We start from the raw sequence: 19614 nt of genomic DNA, 5'->3' as shown, positions 1-19614 counted from the left end.
AGCCTCTGCCCAGCCTTACCAGCCCCCAGGCTCCTTGGAGACATTGTGGATGAGGGCGCCACGGCAGAAGCTCAGCTCATCGCTTCGCTTGGCTTTGTAGTCATACAGAGCTTTCACAGTTCTCTGAGGCTTTCAGGGAAAACAAGAAGCAAAAAGTCAGGCCAGGGACAGGAGGAGAGGGAGGCAGCTACATTCCAGCCATCATTCAGTTCTTCTCACTGGGAGCAGAAGGCTTCAGGTCAAGATTACAAAGTCATCTGCTGGAGAGGGACTGACATTGCAAAGGATCCAAGGCCCCAAAAAGTCACCAGGGAGTGAAGGAAGTCTGGCCTGGTCAGAGCTAAGGGTATCTGGGCTAGGGTTAGGGCTAGGGTTAGGGGCTAAGGGTTAGGGTTTAGGGTTTTGGCACAGGGGTTAGGAGTCAGGGTTTAGGGTTAGGGTTAGGGTTATAGTTTAGGGATGGGGATGGAGTTAGGGTTAGGGTTTAGGGTTTTGGCACAGGGGTTAGGAGTCAGCGTTAGGGTTAGGGTTATAGTTTAGGGATGGGGATGGGGTTAGGGTTTAAGGTTAGGGTTAGGGTTATAGGTTAGGGATGGGGATGGGGTTAGGGTTAGGCTTAGGGTTAAGGTGCGAGTGGCCCTGTATTCCAGTGACCCAATATTCCTCAATTTCTTCAACAAAGAAAGGAAATGCCTTTTAGATTAAGCCAAAACCTTCATCACAGTGCCTGTGCTCATCAAACCTCCCAGAAGTTCAAGGGCAACCCCATTCTTCCCACCTGTCCTGAGGGCCTCACTGCTCTTTTTATGTAGGTCAGCGGTCCCCTACTTATACTCTTGCAGACCGCTGACATTTTGCAAGAATAACTCAGGCTCTCCTCTATGAAATTCATCAAAAGGTGGTCTCTGTTGTCATAACTAAATAAGAACTTCCTCGGTATAGAAATTTTATTCAGTGAATTTGCTTTCATGCCTTCTGCCTGGCAGGCATAAATGAACACCCAGGTGGCAAGCAAATATTCGTGGGAAAGCCTCTGACGCTGTCAAACCAGTTTAGATCAGCAGCTTCCTTCTTCTGCCACCCAATGGAAATGGGAACAGGAATTTCACAGGGAATCCAGTAAAACTGCTCCTCAGAACACAGGCTACAAAGTCAGACACATAGGTTCAAACCATTGCTCTGCCCTGGAATGGCTATATAAGTTTGAGACTCTCTGATCCTCAGCTTCCCCATCTGTGAAATGGGAAGGAAATTTTTTTATATTTCACAGGATTGTTAAACTATCAAATGAGATCGTGTGTATAACGATATAACTGACAGGAGCTTGCGATTCTTAAGTGCTAACTATAGTGTAGGTCAAAGCATTGTTCCGAGCCTCAGGGTATCTCCTTTTATCCCTACAACGGCCATAACAGGTAGGTAGTTACATGATTATCCCCATTTTACAGATGATGAAAAAACTGAGATGCGGAGAAGGAAAGTAACTTGCCCCACATCAACCAGCTGCTTTAAGTAGCTGAGCCCAGAACTGCATCTATCAATGTGAGTTATTGCCATAGTTCAGGACGTTTCATAAGAAGCAATGTGGGTTCTAGAAGCTCTGCCACAGTGATCGGTAGCTGGAGGCCGGAGGCTGGAGGCTAAGCAGAGCCCTTGCCTTTCTCTCTCTCCTGTAGACAGAGCAGCCTCTACCTAATATCCTGCTTGAAGGGTGGATGTAAGGGCCAGAGGCAGACTCCAAGGCCACAGGAACAAACAGTCATCAGTTAAAGGGGTGACCATTCCCATCACCAAAACATCCTTCACTTTTTTTTTTTTTTTTTTTTTTGAGACGGAGTTTCGCTCTTGTTACCCAGGCTGGAGTGCAATGGCGCGATCTCGGCTCACCGCAACCTCCGCCTCCTGGGTTCAGGCAATTCTCCTGCCTCAGCCTCCTAACATCCTTCACTTCTAACAAAATTTTTGCTGCTAAGGTCTCTTAATGCATTTCATATACAGCTGAATTTGCCTACAGCTTTTCAAGATTTCATTTCTTTCTGAAAGAGATCTACATTGGCCAAGCATTATACATTTTTAAAAAACAGTCATCTCTGGATTTCAACAGAGCCCACAAGCAGGGCCCCTTCCTAAGCGAGCGCTGTACACTAATCGTGTGCCACATGGCCCCCAAACAGAAAATTTACCGCCGCTCTTCCTCTGCCGGTTCAAACTAAATCTGAGATGAAACCACGGCAAGGAGAAGCCGAGGGCTCAAAGTAAAATCCATCCCTACCTGCATGAAATTACACGACAGAGTTGGGGTGGGAATATGAGATAGCGTTTGCACTATTTGCACTGCAAGGAGGTCAGAGAACCAAAGAGAATTTATAAACACCACGGGCTCCATCAGTGAGCAAGAAACATTTGAAAGACTTTAAATTAGAAGCCATGTTGGCCCAGAGGTGGTTCATCAAACCTCAGCATTTTAGCAAAACACTGCCGCATTTGGATGGAACCCTATTAACCTTTTCCCTGAAACTAGGCTTCATACTGTCAATCATCGTTTCTTCTCAAAAATAAAAAAATTATTTTGGCCAGGTTTTCCAGAATCTTCCCTTGCCCCGTGATAACTGCCAGGAGAATAAGATGGAATCCACATCAGCCTAGTGACTCAGAAATCACGTGAGCTGGAGGTTCAGCACTGTACCATGGACGGATTGATTTCACTGGGATCCACATACATTCTGCTGACGTCATAGAGGGAGTTTATATCTCTTTCCTGGAAAAAGAAAGAAAGAAAGAAATGGAATAATCCATGCTCCTTTTATGTATATGTAATATGTAATAGCCCTTACATATTACAAAGGTTCTAGGCTTCCTTATGGTTACCTATCTTTTGATAGAAGAGTTGAAATGTCATAGAATTTTCTGGTGGCCCATGAGTAGACACAGGAAAAAGCTACAGAGAAGGTCTCCAGACTTGGAAACTAACCCAAAATCAGAGAGGCCCTGGCCTGGCCTGCTGTGTGCCAGGCACCATGTTCCCTTGCAAAAACACAAAACCTAAGATCCAGTGGTGTGCTGGAGTGAGCTCCCAGCTCACGAAAGCCCGCTGCATACATCGCTCCCTGACTCCACATTTAAGGTTTGATGACAGCACATCAGCAACTTGAGACTAACCACCATGTAAGTATTTACACCATGGAAACTGGCAAATGCTACAAACCACTGCTTTCCCCCTCAGAGTTGTTTAAACATTTACTATCACACCACTGCCAAGAGCCACCCCCAGCACCTCTCTGTTCCTGACTCTTCTTTCTGTTCCTCATGTCACCTTAGGGCTTGTGGTGTGGCCACTTCTCTACCAGAGCCACCCCTTCCTTCACTTCTCCCCCAAGTTCATTCACCACTGTCTTCCATGTTTCAGCCCACATTTCTCCCCTTTTAAGGTGGCCTCCGATCACCACCCCACAGTCTAAGGCAGTTCCCACCCCTTTTCACACCATCCTGTTTTCTTTGCTTTATTGTACTTCATGCTACCTGAAAACATCTTCATTATGTATATTATCTGTCTCTCCTCTCCAGAACCTACATTTCCCAAAAGCAGATTTTGTTCCACAGTACTCCCAGTATCTAGAACGGTTCTTGGCACATGGTCAGGATAACATAAATCTCTTTTCAATAAATTAATGATCTGCATGGTAGGAATGGAGACACAGTAATCACATCAGGTCTCTTCTGCACCCAGAACTGTCCAATAACTCAGAGAAAAAGCCAGGGCCTTATACTGGCCTCTGAGCCCTGCCTGATCCAGTCCCCTGTGAACCCCCATTTTCATCTAGCTCTACCTCCGCCTAGGCTTGCTCAATTCCAGCCGCGCTGGCTGCTTCTTGGTGCCTCCAGGCAGGCTCCTACCTCAGGACCTTTGCACATGCTATCCTCTCTTCCTCCAGAAGTTACCCACATAGCTCACTCCTTCTCAGTGACATCTTCCTAGACCACCATCTGAAAACTGCAGTCCCTTCCCCATCACTCTGTATCCCTTTATCCACCTGCCTGGTGTTTTTCTCCTTAGCTCTCATCATCATCTGACACACACTATGGATATTTTAAACCTCATTTGTTGCATCTCCCCAGCACTACACTGTAAGCAGCACAAGGGCAGGGTCTTTTTCTGTTGTGTTCAGTTTGTATCCCCAGGACCTAAAGCAGTATTAGACACATGGTGAATACTCAGAGGTTTGCTGAATTTAGGAACATATGAGCTACAACCTCAGACAAGAAATCCCACCGAATCACAAGGGAGTCAACCACCTACCATATTGTAGCGCTCCAGGAGCTCGGGCGTCACGGGGTAGCGCAGTCTCATCTTTCGGTAGAGTGAATGCTTCTCATAGTAACTGACAAGCTCCACCAGGCTCTCAAAATAGGCGGAGGTTCCCAGCACAAAGTGCCGGCCGTCCCGGTTGATGCGACAATGCTTCACCTTGCCCCTAGCCCTGGATTGGGAAGAACACAGGGGTTGACATGCCAAGATCCTTGTGGCCAAACAATTTTTATACAAACCCCACTGATTAGATACAACATAGTTATCCAGCCTTAGAGAAGTGGGTACAGAAACAGGGTGTAGTCCTCCTATGGAATACAAGACAATTAAAAACAAATGATGTGGGTATTTTCAAAACAGATCTAGAAGAATCTGTGTCTCAGAAGAAATATTCCCGAGTGACAACAGCTCCTGTTACCCTTCCCCTCCTCCCCAACTACAGGACTTGACTTTAGGACCATCTTAGGGAACTAGATCAGGAGTAGGCCAAATCTGGCCCACCACCTTTTATAAATAAAGCTTTATTGAAACACAACTACAATTCATTTGTATATACATTGTCTGGGGCTGTTTTCACACTGTAACAGCAGAGTTGCATAGCTGCAACAGAGACCATATGGCCAGTAAAACCTCAAATATTCACTCTTTGGTCCTTTACAGAAAATGTTTGCCAATCTTCCCCACCAAATTCTTAAATCTTGCCTTCAATGACTCAACTAACAAAATGACTTTTTTTTCAAAAAACAGACAAGTCTTTGATTCCTTCATCTGTTTGAAACATGAAGAAATAATCCAAAACAGAACAGCCTCCTTAGTTTTGTTAGCTTTTTTCAGCAAGACAAAAACAGCTGGAAAAATGTATTTTGACCCTAACTGTACTTTTTTTTTAAATGTCTACCCCAAATAGCCAAAGAAATTCTGAGCAAAAAATAACAAAGATGGAGATAGCATACTACCTTACTTCAAAATATACTACAAAGCTATAGTAATTAAAATAGTATGACAGTGGCTAAAAAGAGACACAAAGACCAGTAGAATAGAATAGAGAGCCCAGAGATAAATCCATGCATTTACTGTCAATAGATTCTCAAAAAAGATGTCTAGAACAAACCAGGGGGAAAGGACAGGCTGTTAAATAAATAGGGTTGGGAAACCTAGATTTTAAAAATGTAAAGGAATTTCAAAAGAAATTTTTATATAGAAATAATAAGTTTCAAAAGAAGAAAACTGGACCCTTATCTCACACCATAAACAAAAAAAGCAGCTCAAAATGGATTAAAGACTAAAGACCTGAAACTGTAAAACTACTAGAAGAAAACTGAGAGTAAAAACTGCGTAACGTGGGTCTGGACAATGATTTTCCAGATATGACCCCAAAAACACAGGCAACAAAAATGAAAGTGGATAAATGGGATTATATCAGACTAAAAGGCTTCTGTGTAGCCAAGGAAATAATCAACAGAGTAAAGAAACAACCTACAGAAAAGGGAAAACATCTGTAAACTGAACACTTGACAAGGGGTCAACATCTAAAATATGTAAGGAGCTCTCACAACTCAAGAGTAATAAAATAAATTACCCAATTTAAAAATGGACAAAGGCCGGACACAGTGGCTCACACCTGTAATCCCAGCACTTTGGCAGGCCAAAGCAGGCAGATTACATGAGGTCAGGAGTTGGAGACCAGCCTGGCCAACATGGTGAAATGCTGTCTCTACTAAAAATAAAAAATTATCTGGGCATGGTGGCAGATGTCTGTAATCTGAGCTACTCAGGAGGCTGAGGGATGAGGAGCACGTGAACCCCAGAGGCAGAGGCTGCAGCGAGCCAAGATCATGCCACTGTACTCCAGTCTGAGTGACGAACTAAGACCCTGTCTCAAAAAAAAAAAAAAAAGTGGACAAAGGATCTGAATAGACATTTCTCAAAAGAAGGTATGTAAATGGCCAATGGATATATAAAGAATGTTCAACATCACTAATCATCAGAGAAATGCAAATTAAAACCACCATGAGATGTGACTTCACACCTGGTAAAATGGTTATTAGCTAAAAGAGAAGTGCTGGTGAGGATGTGGAGACAAGGGGATCCCCGCACCTGGTTGGTGGGGCTGTAAAATAGCAGAGCCATTATGGAAAACAGTAGAGTTTCCTCAAAAAATTAGAAACAGAATGCCATGTGATCCAGCAATCCCACTTCTGGGTATCCATCCGAAGAAAATGAAATCAGTATGTCAAAGAGAGAGCTGCACCCCCATGTTCACAGCACCATTCACCATAACCAAGATGTAGAATCAACCTGCCCATCAACAGATAAATGGATAAAGAAAATGCGGTGCATTTACATAATGGAATACCATTCGCCTTTAGAAAAGAAGGAAAGCCTGTCATTTGCAACAACGTGGATGAACCTGGAGGACACTGCTGAGTGAAATAAGCCAGGCACTGAAAAACAAATACCACATGATCTCATATGTGAAATCTAAAAAGATTTAAACTCACAGAAGTAGAGAGAAGAAGGGTGGTTACCAGGGTCCGGGGCAGGGGGAGGGGGAGGGAGGGAGTGTTGGGGATATGTTTGTCAAAGGGCACAAAATTTCAGTTAGACAAGAGGAGTAAGTTTAAGAGATCTGTGGGGTGGCATAGGAATATAGTCAATAAAAAGGTCCTAGCCAGGCTCAGTGGCTCATGCCTGTAATCCCAGCACTGTCAGAGGCCGAGTCAGGTGGATCATCTGAGGTCAGGAGTTCAATGACAGCCTGGCCAACATGGTGAAACCCCGTCTTTACTAAAAATACAAAAATTACCCAGGCATGGTGGCATAAGCCTGTAATCCCAGATACTCAAGAGGCTGAGGCAGGAGAATCGCTTGAACCCAGAGGTGGAGGTTGCAGTGAGTTGAGATCCGAGATCGCACCACTACACTGCAGACCGGGTGACAGAGCGAGACTCTGTCTCAAAAAAAAAAAAAAAAAAGCAATGTCCCGTATTCTTGAAAATTGATGAGGGTAGATTTTAAGTCTCACCACACACAAAAAAAATGGTTAAGTATGTGAGATAGTGCATATGTTATTATCTCAATTTAGCCATTTCAACATGTATACATATTTTAAAATATGTATATTAATTTTATACATATTATATATATTACATATAATATGTATATATGTAATATACATATATACAACTTTTATTTGTCAAATAAATAAATTAGGAAAAACATCTAGAGGCGTAGTTTCTGTGGGTATACTACTCTTCACAATTTTGCATGGCAGGGGAAAAAATAAAAGAAATTTTTTGCACTGTAGAGACCTTTTTATTGTTTAAAGATTTTTTCTTTTTTAAAAGGATTTCCAATCTTTTGAAAAAAGTATATTCTTTTAAGCTGTTTCTTCAAAAAGTCCTGTAAAAACAAAAAATGCTAGAAGACTTTTCCTTCAGTGGTTTATTTGCAGCAGTATTTTATTAAATATTTATTCCTTCTAAAAACAAAACAGAGGAAAGACAAGAAACACTGCTGAGTAGAAAAGCTGCAGAATGCTCCCATTTGTATTTTTTAAAAAATAGAAAAATACCCACACACAAAATGGCACTATATATTTTCCATAAGTACAGACGTGTATAAATATGTATGTATTTTTTAAATGTCCAGATGGAGACACCAATTTGAAAACTATGCTTTCTACCGGAACATCTCTATTGAGATTAGAAGGACCACAGGGGGCTTTAGCCTTGACTGTAATGTCTTAATTTTTTATAAAGAGAATATCTTCCTACAATATTCATGTAATTGAAAATTAATTTTAAAACTTTTAGTAAGAGCTCCTCAGGATGAGAGCTCTCAGTGCCAAGGTAGAGAGCTGGGGTCAGGTTCCGGCTCCTTCCTCAGAGAACCCCTAAGCCTCAGTTTCCCAATCCACAGCATTGGGGATCCACAACCCCTGCTGCATGGGGAACGTTAGGACCATCACCCATTCAGTGATTCGGGATAAGCCTTCGGCATTGTGTCTGGCACTCAGGCAGGACTCAGTAAGTGAATGATTTGGAAAACATAACTAAAATCAAGCCACAACTAGCTTCCCTGGGAGAAGAGAGAATCAAAAGGGGAGATGGGAACAGGCCTGGAATAGGAGTTGCATCTTCCAACCTCCTGGAGCATGGATGCCATGGTGCCAGGGCCTGAGGTCTGAGCTGAGGAGCCCCTCATCCTGCCCAAGAGATACTTTCCGCCAATCACAACTGGGCAAACACTTCAACACTTCATTTGAGGAATCAAAAGCAGGTGTTTCTCTTCTACTGGGAAAATCTATCCAGAAGTTTAGTATACATCCCCAGAGCCCAGATCAGTGCCTGGCACAGCAGAGGTACTCTACAAACATGCAGGGGTCAAGGAGGAGAAGTTCCTCCAGACTTACGCTCCCCACTGCCTGGTACAAATTCCCCATTTGTTCTCCTGGAGAGCTCCCACTCACTCTCTGCCACTCTGCCTGAGCTTCCCTTTGTAGGACTTACCACAAAATATTACACTGATTTCCTTATGTGCCCAAATCTCCTCAGTGCTTCTCAATAAAAGACAGTGACGCCTCAACCCACATCCTGAACAGAGGGTTTGAAAAAGTGTGTTTCCTGGGTCAGGGATGGGGGTGGTATTTTTTATTGTTACAATGACATGGACATGAAGTGGGTGGAGACCAGGGAAGTTCAACATCCCAAGACAGGAAAGTACTCACGCCCTCCTCTTTGAGAAACACTGTGAGGGCTGAGCTTCCCTGACAGTGGGGTGTGGGGAGATGCCATCCTTGCTGATTGATTCATTAAGTCAGAGTTCACCAACCACCGACTACATCCCAGCCAATGTTACATAAGCAGGAACAGGTCCAATGCAAGACACACTTGGCCTAAGGTGATGTCTCTCATTCCTGCCAGATCATTAGTCTGAGAGAGCAAGAACTGGACTGTTTTTATCACTCCTGCATTTCTGGAGCCCAGTACAGAGCCCGTCACACAGTAGGTGCTCACCGAACATCTATTAATTCCTACAAAATAAAAACTTCCATTCTCAAGACACCTCCAATCTCATGGGGAAGATAGGCTCACAAAGTGAAGGGGGTGTGTACATAAGTCAGGCAATCAACCTGAGGACCCACCCTACCTCTTCATTCACCTGATCCCATTGAAGTGACCCCAACCGCATCCCCAGATGGCTAGTCAGAATCACAGCACCTGGGTCAGGGAGGGGGCCATCGTTTCTGCCGGACAGTGTCCTGGCAGCCCAAGGTATAGCCACCCAGAAGGAAGCTGATGGAGAATAACGCCATGGGTCCCACTCTGACCACTGTCAGGTGAGGCCCAAATCTGGGTGTGTCAGAGCTGCCTCACCTCTTGGGCATCTCACTTTGCAGCCAACAAGTCCCCACCATTTTCATTTCAGCCAGTTGAGTTTAGTTGCCGTTACTGCACAGAATGACAGCACAGTGGGAATGCCAATGCCCAGCCCGGGGTACACAGCAGGCCTTCAATCTGTGCACAGTGGACTGAACACACCTGAACCCCAGCCAGGCTGATGAGGCAAAGGAAAAGAACAAAGGGCAGAGGCAGCAATTCTGAGACGCGCAGGTCACCCTCTTGGGAACAGAGTAGAGGAGAGCCATGCTGGTGGGAGGCTGCTCTCTGGCTGGAGCTAGCACACAGTAGGTCCTCAGTAAACTGCAGTGATAATGACCATCACCACGGTCCCCAGGGAGGTGGCTCAGGCATAGTAGTCCCGGCAAGGAGGAAGGAAAATGCAGATATCTAGGCGCTGCCTGGTAGGGTCAACAAGGGATGGGGCTAGGGCAGAGGGAATGGAGAGAGGAGTGGGGAGGGGCAAACCACACGCCCGCAGCAGCTGCCATGCAGCTGGCACCACCACGCCTGTGTGGAAACACAGGCCCAAAGCATTCACTGCCTCCTGTTTTTCACAAGAAGCAATCTGAGTTTTTCAGTGAAATTGCTCCATTTTTCACATCAGCATATGAAAGATGTCCGCAGGCCTGATTCGGCCCCCAGGCCTCTGGCTGGAGACTCTGGGGTGAAGAGCTTAGGCTTTGGAATCTGAACCTCAGACTCAGTGGACTATGAGGCTGTGTGACTCCAGCCAGGTCACTTAACCTCTCTAGGCCTATTTCCTCACTTGTAATAACTAGACCTACCTCTCACAGGTTGTAGCAAAGGATTCCATCAGATGAGGCCTTGAAGGCAGCCCAGTGTCTAGACCACAGTGAGGAATTCAATATATGGCAGACTGTTACCACCATAAGAATATACAAGGGAAATCCTGGGGCTGGGGAGACGGAGGGACAGCAGGAGATGCGGAGTCTGCGTCACTACCCTGCTCCTTGTCATTCACGGAAGTGGGGAAATCTGGTGTTTTGGGGTAAAATTAGAGAGTCACAGGCCTAGAGGAGGTTGGGCAGCAGCTGCTGATAGGAGGAAACCATATCTGTATCATCGAAGGCCTGGGCTGTATAGGCTCAAATCCCAGCTCCAGCAATCACTGGCTACATGCTTCAGCAAGTTATTTAATCTTGGTGTGCCTCAGTTTCCTCCTCTGAGAAATACGGGTTATGGTCATGTCAACCCCACAGAGTTACTGGAAGCCAAAGTGAGTTACTAGAGCACACACTGCCCTGCAGAACGCAGACTGTGCCTGACACGCTGCAGCGCACATTCTCACAGTGGCTTTTGCTGTGGTTGCTGTCACTGTCGCTGATGCTCAGGGGCGGGAACGCTACAGGTGAGCCTCCACCCGAAGCTCTCCCTTGGCTCTCCACACCTATCCTTGCCAAGCCCCTCAGGAGGGCATGTGCTTCCCACCCTTGCACCCACCTGAAGGTGATGGCGTAGGAGTCGCTGCCCTCTCGCTTTCGGATCAGGAAGGCTCCGTCGCGGGGGATCCTCATCAGCATGTCCTCTGCCTCTCCGCGGCTTAGGCTGTCATAGTACCACCTGTGGCACAGGGCCAGGGAAAACAGCCAGGTGAGCAATCTCTGGGCAGTCAGTGGGCCACCCGCAGAGGACAACATAATGGCTCCAGTGACAATGACCATGGAAATCACATAGTGGGCTTCCCCAGCCAAAGACACCTCAGAAAAGAGCCATTTGTGAAGAGAACAGTGGGAGATACAGTGGGTCTGTTTCAAGACCAAAATAATACACTGGGCCGAGCACAGTGGTTCATACCTGAAATCTCAGCACTTTGGGAGGCTGAGGCCAGAGGACCACTTGGGGTCAGGAGTATGGGACCAGCCTGGCCAGCACAATGAGACCCCATCTCTATAAAAAATAAAATAGGCCAGACGCAGTGGCTCACACCTATAATCCCAGCACTTTGGAAGGCCAAAGCAGACAGATTTCTGGAAGTCAGGAGTTCGAGACCAGCCTGACCAACAAGGTAAAACCCCGTCTATACTAGAAATACAAAAATTAGCCAGGCCTGGTGTCATGTGCCTGTAATCCCAGCTACCTGGGAGGCTGAGGCACAAGAATCACTTGAACCTGGGAGGTAAAGGTTGCAGTCAGCCGAGATTGTGCCACTGCACTCCAGCCTGGGAGACAGAACAAGACTCGGTCTCAAAATAAATAAACAATAAAATTAAATAATTAGCTGGGCATGGTGGCACACACCTGTAGTCTCAGATACTCAGGAGACTGAGGTAGGAGGATCGCTTGAGCCCAGGAGCTCGAGGCTGCAGTGAGCCATGACTGTTCCACTGCACTCCAGCCTGGGCAACACAGCACCACCCAGTCTCAGAAAACTGATTCATCTTCATGCATGAAAGCAGCCCCAAGCTGAATGGCCAGGCTCCCAGGGAAGCACACTTATTCCCACGTGTCTCAGGAAGTCGGAGGCAGAGAACGCAGCAGGGGTTTCGGAAGGTTTGGGGTTGTTTTCGGGTTATTTCTTAAATGAAAAACAGCAAGTTTTAAAAAGCAATCCATAGGAAAATTTGACAAAAAAGGTGAAAAAAAGTTGTTGTTGTAAGTAGTACGGCCTCCACAGAAATGTACATTTTAGCAGCTTTCTGCTTAAAAATTATTTTTTTTTAATTCCCAGAATGTGTTGACCCTTTGCAAAGCCTACCCTGATACTCATTTCACTAGATTAAAAAATCAAAGGGAGACCTTTACAATTATTGTTTCCTTGTTCACTTGCAGAACAAACAGAAAACAGCTCTGAAAGGGAGGAGGATATCCCTGGTCAGAATGACCCTCTGGAAATCAAAGCCCAAAGCCTCAGGGCTATGAAGACAAAGCAGAAGAAAGGGAGAGGAGAGGGGAGAGGGAAAGAAAGAAAGAAAAGAGAAAAGGACACAGCTCATGGTGCCAGGAATTTGGAAACCAGCCACCTTGGCAATTTTGAGACCCTGGTGGGCCAGAGCATGGGTGGTCTGGGGGTCTGGCCCAGCTGAATCACCAGGCCAGCTTCTCCACCTGGTAGAGATAACCCGACCACCACCTGCCTCCTGCTCCACCCTCAGACACGTACGGCTTGGACTCGTGGGGGTTGGGGTTGGGCACAGGGTCCGTGAGCCGCAGCTCAAATTCGGCACAGCGCAGATGCGTCTCGCGGTAGTGCTGGATGAGGGCGTAGATGCTGCTGAAGGTGACGTTGTCAGTCAGGTAGTACTTCAGGGTCCCATTCTCCATGGTGGAGCGTATCCGGCAGTGCTGGACCCGGCCTGACCGCCTGCAAGGAGAGGATGCCATCAGTGCTGGGAGAGCACAGGCAGGGCCACTGCGGCAGCCAGGGCCTCAGAGGCAGAGACATCACATGTGGCCACACAACCTTCCCTCTGCTCCCAGAGCAGACACAGGAGGCCCGGCACAGTGGCTCATGCCTGTAATCCCAGCACTTTGGGAGGCCAAGATGGGTGGATTACATGAGGTCAGGAGTTCAAGACCAGGTGGTCAACACAGTGACATCTCATCTCTGCTAAAAATACAAAAATGAGCCAAGCGTGGTGGCGCTTGCCTGTAATCCCAGCTACTAGGGAGGCTGAGGCGGGAGAATTGCTTATACCTGGGAGGTGGGGGTTGCAGTGAGCCGAGATCACATCACTGCACTCCAGCCTGGGAAACACAGCAAAACTCCATCTCAAAAAAAAAAAAAAGACACAGGGCCTACACCCTGAGCCTGGATTCCAGAACACTCTACCTACTTCCCCCATCTCCCTACACCCGCTTCAATCTACTGCTTCTCTGGAGCCAGCATGCCTGGATTCAAATCCCAGCTCTGCCATGTATGAGCTAAGTGTCCTGGAGCAGTTCACCCATCCTGTCTGAGCTGTGGTGTTATTACTACCCTAGAGGTCTGACAGGGACAGTAACAGTGTCCACCCCATAGAGGCATCCTGAAGAGTAAATGAGACCACATATACACAGTGTCTGGCACGCTGCCCTGCACACTAGTAAGCACTAATATTTGAATGTTATTAGTACTCTAATTTTCATCCAGGTGCACTGGCTTACAGCTGTAATCCTAGCACATTGGAAGGCCGATACCAGAGGATTGCTTGAGCTGAGTTTGAACCCAGCCTGGGTAACATAGTGAGACTCCAGCTCTACAAAAAAATTTAAAAATTATCCAGGTGTAGTGGCATGTGCCTGTAGTCCCAGCTACTTAGGAGGCTGAGGTAGGAGGATTGCTTGAGCCCAGGAGTTTGAGGCTTCAGTGAGCTGAGATCACACCACTGTACTACAGCCTAGGCAACAGAGTAAGACCGTACCACAATTTTTTTTAAGTGACAGTATTATAATTTCCCTCCTTCAGGTCTTGCCTTATTTCAGGAATGTTTTCCTTACCATTCCTCACATCATGGCATCAGAGCCTTCTCTCGCAGACTTTCATAAATCCCCCCAACTCACATTAAACCCACTCAAAGAAAGGGAAGGATGTCCCATTATCTTGCTTGTTTCACTGCACTCATCACAACTATACTTGTCTATCATTTGTTTGACTACTTTTTCATTGCCCATCTCCCTCAAAAGCGATTCTAATGTCCAGGAGGGCAAAGACATTGTCTGTCTGGCGTAAGTACTGCCCCTGGCACAGAGTACGCCTTCACGAAGTGTCTTTGAACGCATGGAGACTTGGATGAGTGAGTGGACGAATGAATGCACAAGCTCATCACAGCCTGTGACAGCTTCATAAAAACAGCCCTAGCGTCCCCCTTTTATGGAGAAGACAGACGCTAGGAATCTGGCTGAAGGGCCAGGATCGGGGAGGTGAGTGAGGCCTCATCATCTAAGAGTAGGGTCAAATGCTGTCTTTGTTTAAAATGTTGATATTTTGTTCATTACAGACTTTTCTGCATTCCTTTTGATTTTTAAAAATATCGCCCTGAAATCTCATTAATCTGGATTACTGTGCCCAGATGAGTCACACCCACCTCATTCTTCTCCTGGCCTAGAAGAGCCCAACAAATGAAGGCTGGGTTTTGGGTCTCAGCCTACGATTCCTGCGTGAGCTAGAACCACACACCACCCCACCTCATCTGGCCAGTGTGGAGGGGAAATGAGGCATTCCCTGGGTCAGGGACATTACCAGAAGGACAGAGTGTAGTCATTGGGGAAGGTCTCGCTCTCACGAACCAGGAAGGTGCCATCCTTGCCCCCTGTCTCCATGCAGTATTCCTGCAGCAACTTCTCAGCACTCGTCCTCTTCTCCACCTTCTTGTGGAACCATTTCTCCCCAAAATGCAGCTCTGTTGGGGGTATATCCTGGGCCACAAAGAGAGGAGGGGTTTCTGAAAGCCCCAGCATCACTAGACACCTCTGCCTCACCCTGACCCAGGGCACCAGATAACTAGAGAGGCCAGCTCAGCCAGTCCTCACTCAAAGGAGTCCGGGAAAACAGCACCCACTATCCTCCTCCGTTTGCCTCCCCACTCCTGAGAGCCCTCATTTATGGCAGTCTCCTGGCATTCTGAGACATGGAGTGAGGGGTTTCCAGCACAGCCCTCCATTCTGTTCTTTGGAAGTCTGAGAGCCATGATGCCCTGGGGGCTACCGAAAGAAACAGTGGGAAAGATGACCACAGCTGGAGGAGAGGGGAACAGGAACTCTGGGACCAACCCAGAACACCAATCTAAGGCCAATCAGGCCCTTCAGAGAGTAGGAAAGCATCTTGAACATCATTGGTTAAAGCACCTAGTGACGCTAGCCAATCAGAGACAAGCTAGCCAGGCCACGGTACCCAGAGTAGTAGCAGCATCTTCAGGTGAGAATCCTCTTGCAACTGGCCAGAGAAGCCACGTGGGAAGGAGGCCCAGGGGCTGGCTGGTCCTTGGGGGCCCCTAGGGACCTCCTTCCTATGTGGCTAGGGTCTCCCCCTACCTGGGGCACTTCCTCCTCCACAGTCTGTTCAATGTCATCACTGAAGGACAGCTTGGCGTCGGCGATGGCGCAGTAGTGCCGAGTCCATTTCTAGAAAGTAAAACTGGTATTAGCGCCCCCCTACCTCATCAACTCTGGAGCCCAGGAGCCCTGCAGGGCATCAACCCAGCATCTACTATGGATGTGCTTTTCCCAGTTCCATAGACATTTGTGGTGACTTCACTGAATTCAATTCCCTTCAAGGCATTTCTTTTTTAAAACATTGATGTGTTTGTTTTGAACTTCTTTCAGTCTTTTTTTGGACTTCTAAAATCCATGTGTCTAAGGTAGGTACAACTTCTCATCATTTTCTTTCCTATTCCATCTGCCTTTGGAGACTTTCAGGATTTTCTGGCCAGTTTGCTAGAAATCTTACCTTCAACATTTACTTGTGACTCAATTCCTTTTTTTTTTTTTTTTTTTTTTTGAGATAGAGTTTCACTCTGTCACGAGGCTGGAGTGCAGTGGTGTGATATCTTGGCTCACTGAAACCTCTGCCTCCTGGGTTCAAGCAATTCTCCTGCCTCAACCTCCCAAGTAGCTGGGATTACAGGTGCATACCACCATGCCCAGCTAATTTTTGTATTTCTAGTAGGGACAGGGTTTCACCATGTTGGCCAGGATGGTCTTGATCTCCTGACCTTGTGATCTGCCCACCTTGGCCTCCCAAAGTGCTAGGATTACAGGCATGAGCTACCATGCCTGGCCCAACTTAATTCTTTGGTTTTTTTTTTTTTTTTTGGCCAGGCATGGTGGCCCACGCCAGTAATTCCAGCATTTTGGGAGGCCAAGGTAGGCAGATCACTTGAGATCAGGAGTTCAAGACCAGTCTGGCCAACATGGTGAGACACCATCTCTACTAAGACTATAAAAATGAGCAGGGTGTGGTGGTGCACACCTGTGGTCCCAGCTACTCAGGAAGCTGAGGCACAAGAATCACTTGAACCTGGTAGGTGGAGTTTGGGTGAGCTGAGATTGTACCTCTGCACTCTAGCCAGAGCAATGGAGCAAGACTATCTAAAATAAATAAATAAAAAATAAATATTGCCATTGATATAATGGTATCTAGGATATAAGAACAGACAAGTAAAAAATACTCAAAATGGACATACACGATAGGTAAAAGGATAGAAGCAGCATTACAGCCTGAACATAAGGTTTCTGGTGGAACGACCCTAGATTGGGGGACACGAGGGAGTCAGGACAAACTAAATGCACAGAAGCACCGGGTACTGCATCCCAGACCAGAAAACAAGCCCAAGTGGACACAGTGGTAACAGTGAAACGAAGTCTATAAACTAGTGATTAGTATTCTACCAATGTCAGTTTCCTGATTGTGCTGATTATGCTATGGTTATGTAGGATGTTACTAATAATATTCGGAGAAGCTGAGTAAGGGTAGATGGGAGTATCCCATACTATTTATGTGTGTACATAAACACATTACATTGAATCTAAAATTATTTCAAAATAAAACATTAAAAAAGCAAAAGGAAGGCCGGGCGTGGTGGCTCACGCCTGTAATCCCAACGCTATGGGAGGCCGAGGCAGGCAGATCACGAGGTCAGGAGATCAAGACCATCCTGGCTAACATGGTGAAACCCTGTCTCTAGTAAAAATAAAAAATTAGCCGGGTGTGGTGGTGGACACCTGTAGTCCCAGCTACTCAGGAGGCTGAGGCAGGAGAATCACATGAACCTGGAAAGTAGAGGGTGCAGTGAATCGAGACTGGGCCACTGCACTTCAGCCTGGGCAGCAGAGTGAGACTCCGGCTCAAAAAAAAAAAAATGGAAAAGGAAAATAATGTCTGCCAGGCTTAGTGGCTCACACCTATAATCTCAGCACTTTGGGAGGCCAAGGTGGGAGGATCGCTTGAGCCCAGGAGTTTGAAATCAGTCTAGGCAACGTGACTAAATCCTATCTCTGCAAAAATACAAAACATTAGCCTGGGACACTGGTGGTGAGCATCTGCTATGCCAGCAACTCAGGGAGGCTGAGGCGGGAGGATTGCTTGAGCCTAGGAGGTCAAGGCTGCAGTGAGCTGTGATCACACCAGTGCCCTCCAGCCTGGGCGACAGAGTGAGACCCTGTTCCACAAAACAAATAAACAAGGTTTAACTTGGAAAGTAAATGTGCATGGCAACAACTTACTTGACTGAAAATGGGAGTAAGACAGGCATGTTCTCAGAGCTCCCAGCAGGGCTCAAAGAAGCAGCTGCGAGTGGGGTGGCCACAGTGGCTGCGGGAAGGGACCGAGGCCCACCTGGTCGATGGAATCCCACATGTACAGCTCTCCCTGTTGCTTATGCTCATCCTTCTTGTCCTCCACGTTGACATCCACGTCACCTCGGGGGCCCAGCTTCTTATGCTGAGGGGAAAACATACGCACAGGCTGTCTCCACAGAGACCCAAGTTTAGGTGTTCAAGTCAACAGCCTTCATCAGCCTCTTCCCACCCAGGGCCTTTGCACTGCCTGGCCTCCCTCTCAGTCTGTTCAGTTCTTCCCTACAGGTTACCTTGAATGAGGAAGAAGAGCTTTCCTTACAGCTTGATCTAAAATACAGCCATACTGGCTGGGTGCAAGTGGCTCACACCTATAATCCCAGCACTTTGAGAGGCTGAAGCAGACAGATCACTTGAGCTCAGGAGTTTGAGACCAGCCTGGCCAACACGGCAAAACCCCGTCCCTACAAAACTACAAAAATTAGCTGAGCGTGGTGACACATGCCTGTAATCCCAGCTACTTGGGAGGCTGAAACAGGAAGATCGCTTGAACCTGGGAGGTGGAGGTTGCAGAGAGCTGAGACTGCACCACTGCACTCCAGCCTGGGTGACAGAGTGAGACTCTGTCCCAATAAAATAAAGTAAAATACATAAAAATAAAACAAAATAAATTTTAAAAGCCCACGCTCCCCTTCCTGCCCTGCCACTCCCTAGCGCCAGCCTGCTTTATTCATCTCACATTCCTAGCCCTACACACACCACGTGTTTGTCTTCTGTCTTCCCTGCTAGAATATAAGCCCCATGAGGGAAAGGATGCTGTTTTGCTTGCAGTTGAGTCTCCTGTGCTAGAAGCACTTCGCAGACAGTAAGTGCTCAGGAGACACTCTGAATGAATGACACCCCATGTGCCTGGCCTTTCCCAGCACACAAGAGGAAAGGTAGGCTGCAGCCCAGAGGAAACAGGTGGCACCCACTGGAGATTAGACTAAGGCGACCTGGGTGCAAACAGCACTGCAGCTATTCTACCAGCTGGGTGACACTGGGCAAGTGGCTGCACTTCTCTGATCCTCAGGCTTCGTATCTGCAAGATTAAGACCGTGATGATAACTGGTCTCCCACTCAGCCAAGAGTCTGTAAGTTGAGGGTCATGTAACCCGATGAAGAAGCTCAGGATGAGAGTCAGATCCAGATTTGAATTCAGGGCCTATTACCTTACTGGCCATGTGACCTTGGCTGAGTCATCATCAGAGTCTCAGTCATCTGTCTCGCAAAATGGGGATGTGACAGACCCTGTGGGATCCCATAAGTCAAATAACATGAAAGGTAAGTGTCAATACTGAGGCAGGACCTCAGTGTTCTGTTGTGAATGGCAGCACGATAAAGGCGTGGGAAAACAGGCTTTGAGGGCAGACCACCTTGACCTTGAATAATTTCTCAGCAAACACTAAATGTGTGACCTTGGCTGAGCTATTGAACCTCTGAACCTCAATGTCCCCATCTGTAAAGTGGGCTAGGGCTGAGGTTATTCATCCTGCAGTGTCATGACCAGACTGAATAAGAAGATACGTATGACCGTGCCTAGCCTGGTGCACGGTACACAGTGACTGTGTGGCCAGTGCTATTTCCACCCATTTCTTGAAATAGAAAGGAGTGAGCCCCAGTGTATCAGGA

At 46.9% G+C, this 19614-nt stretch overlaps 1 protein-coding gene across 2 annotated transcripts in view; it reads right to left on the bottom strand.

Annotated features, from left to right (window-relative positions):
* PLCG2 (phospholipase C gamma 2) overlaps positions 1 to 19614 on the bottom strand; it is a 181378-nt gene that overhangs the window by 35879 nt on the left and 125885 nt on the right. For both annotated transcript variants that reach the window (XM_035282778.3, XM_078357838.1), the window contains 8 exons: positions 17984 to 18088; positions 15682 to 15771; positions 14891 to 15066; positions 12833 to 13033; positions 11173 to 11292; positions 4298 to 4478; positions 2687 to 2758; positions 20 to 129 (listed from right to left, as the gene is read on the bottom strand). In XM_035282778.3, the coding sequence (XP_035138669.1) occupies positions 20 to 129; positions 2687 to 2758; positions 4298 to 4478; positions 11173 to 11292; positions 12833 to 13033; positions 14891 to 15066; positions 15682 to 15771; positions 17984 to 18088 (1055 nt within the window). The remainder of the gene's footprint in view (positions 1 to 19; positions 130 to 2686; positions 2759 to 4297; positions 4479 to 11172; positions 11293 to 12832; positions 13034 to 14890; positions 15067 to 15681; positions 15772 to 17983; positions 18089 to 19614) is intronic.

The sequence above is a fragment of the Callithrix jacchus genome, chromosome 20, assembly GCF_049354715.1.
Source record: "Callithrix jacchus isolate 240 chromosome 20, calJac240_pri, whole genome shotgun sequence".
NCBI lineage: Eukaryota > Metazoa > Chordata > Mammalia > Primates > Cebidae > Callithrix > Callithrix jacchus.
The sequence above is the reverse complement of the archived record's forward strand: the minus strand, read 5'-3'. Positions and strand labels throughout refer to the sequence as shown.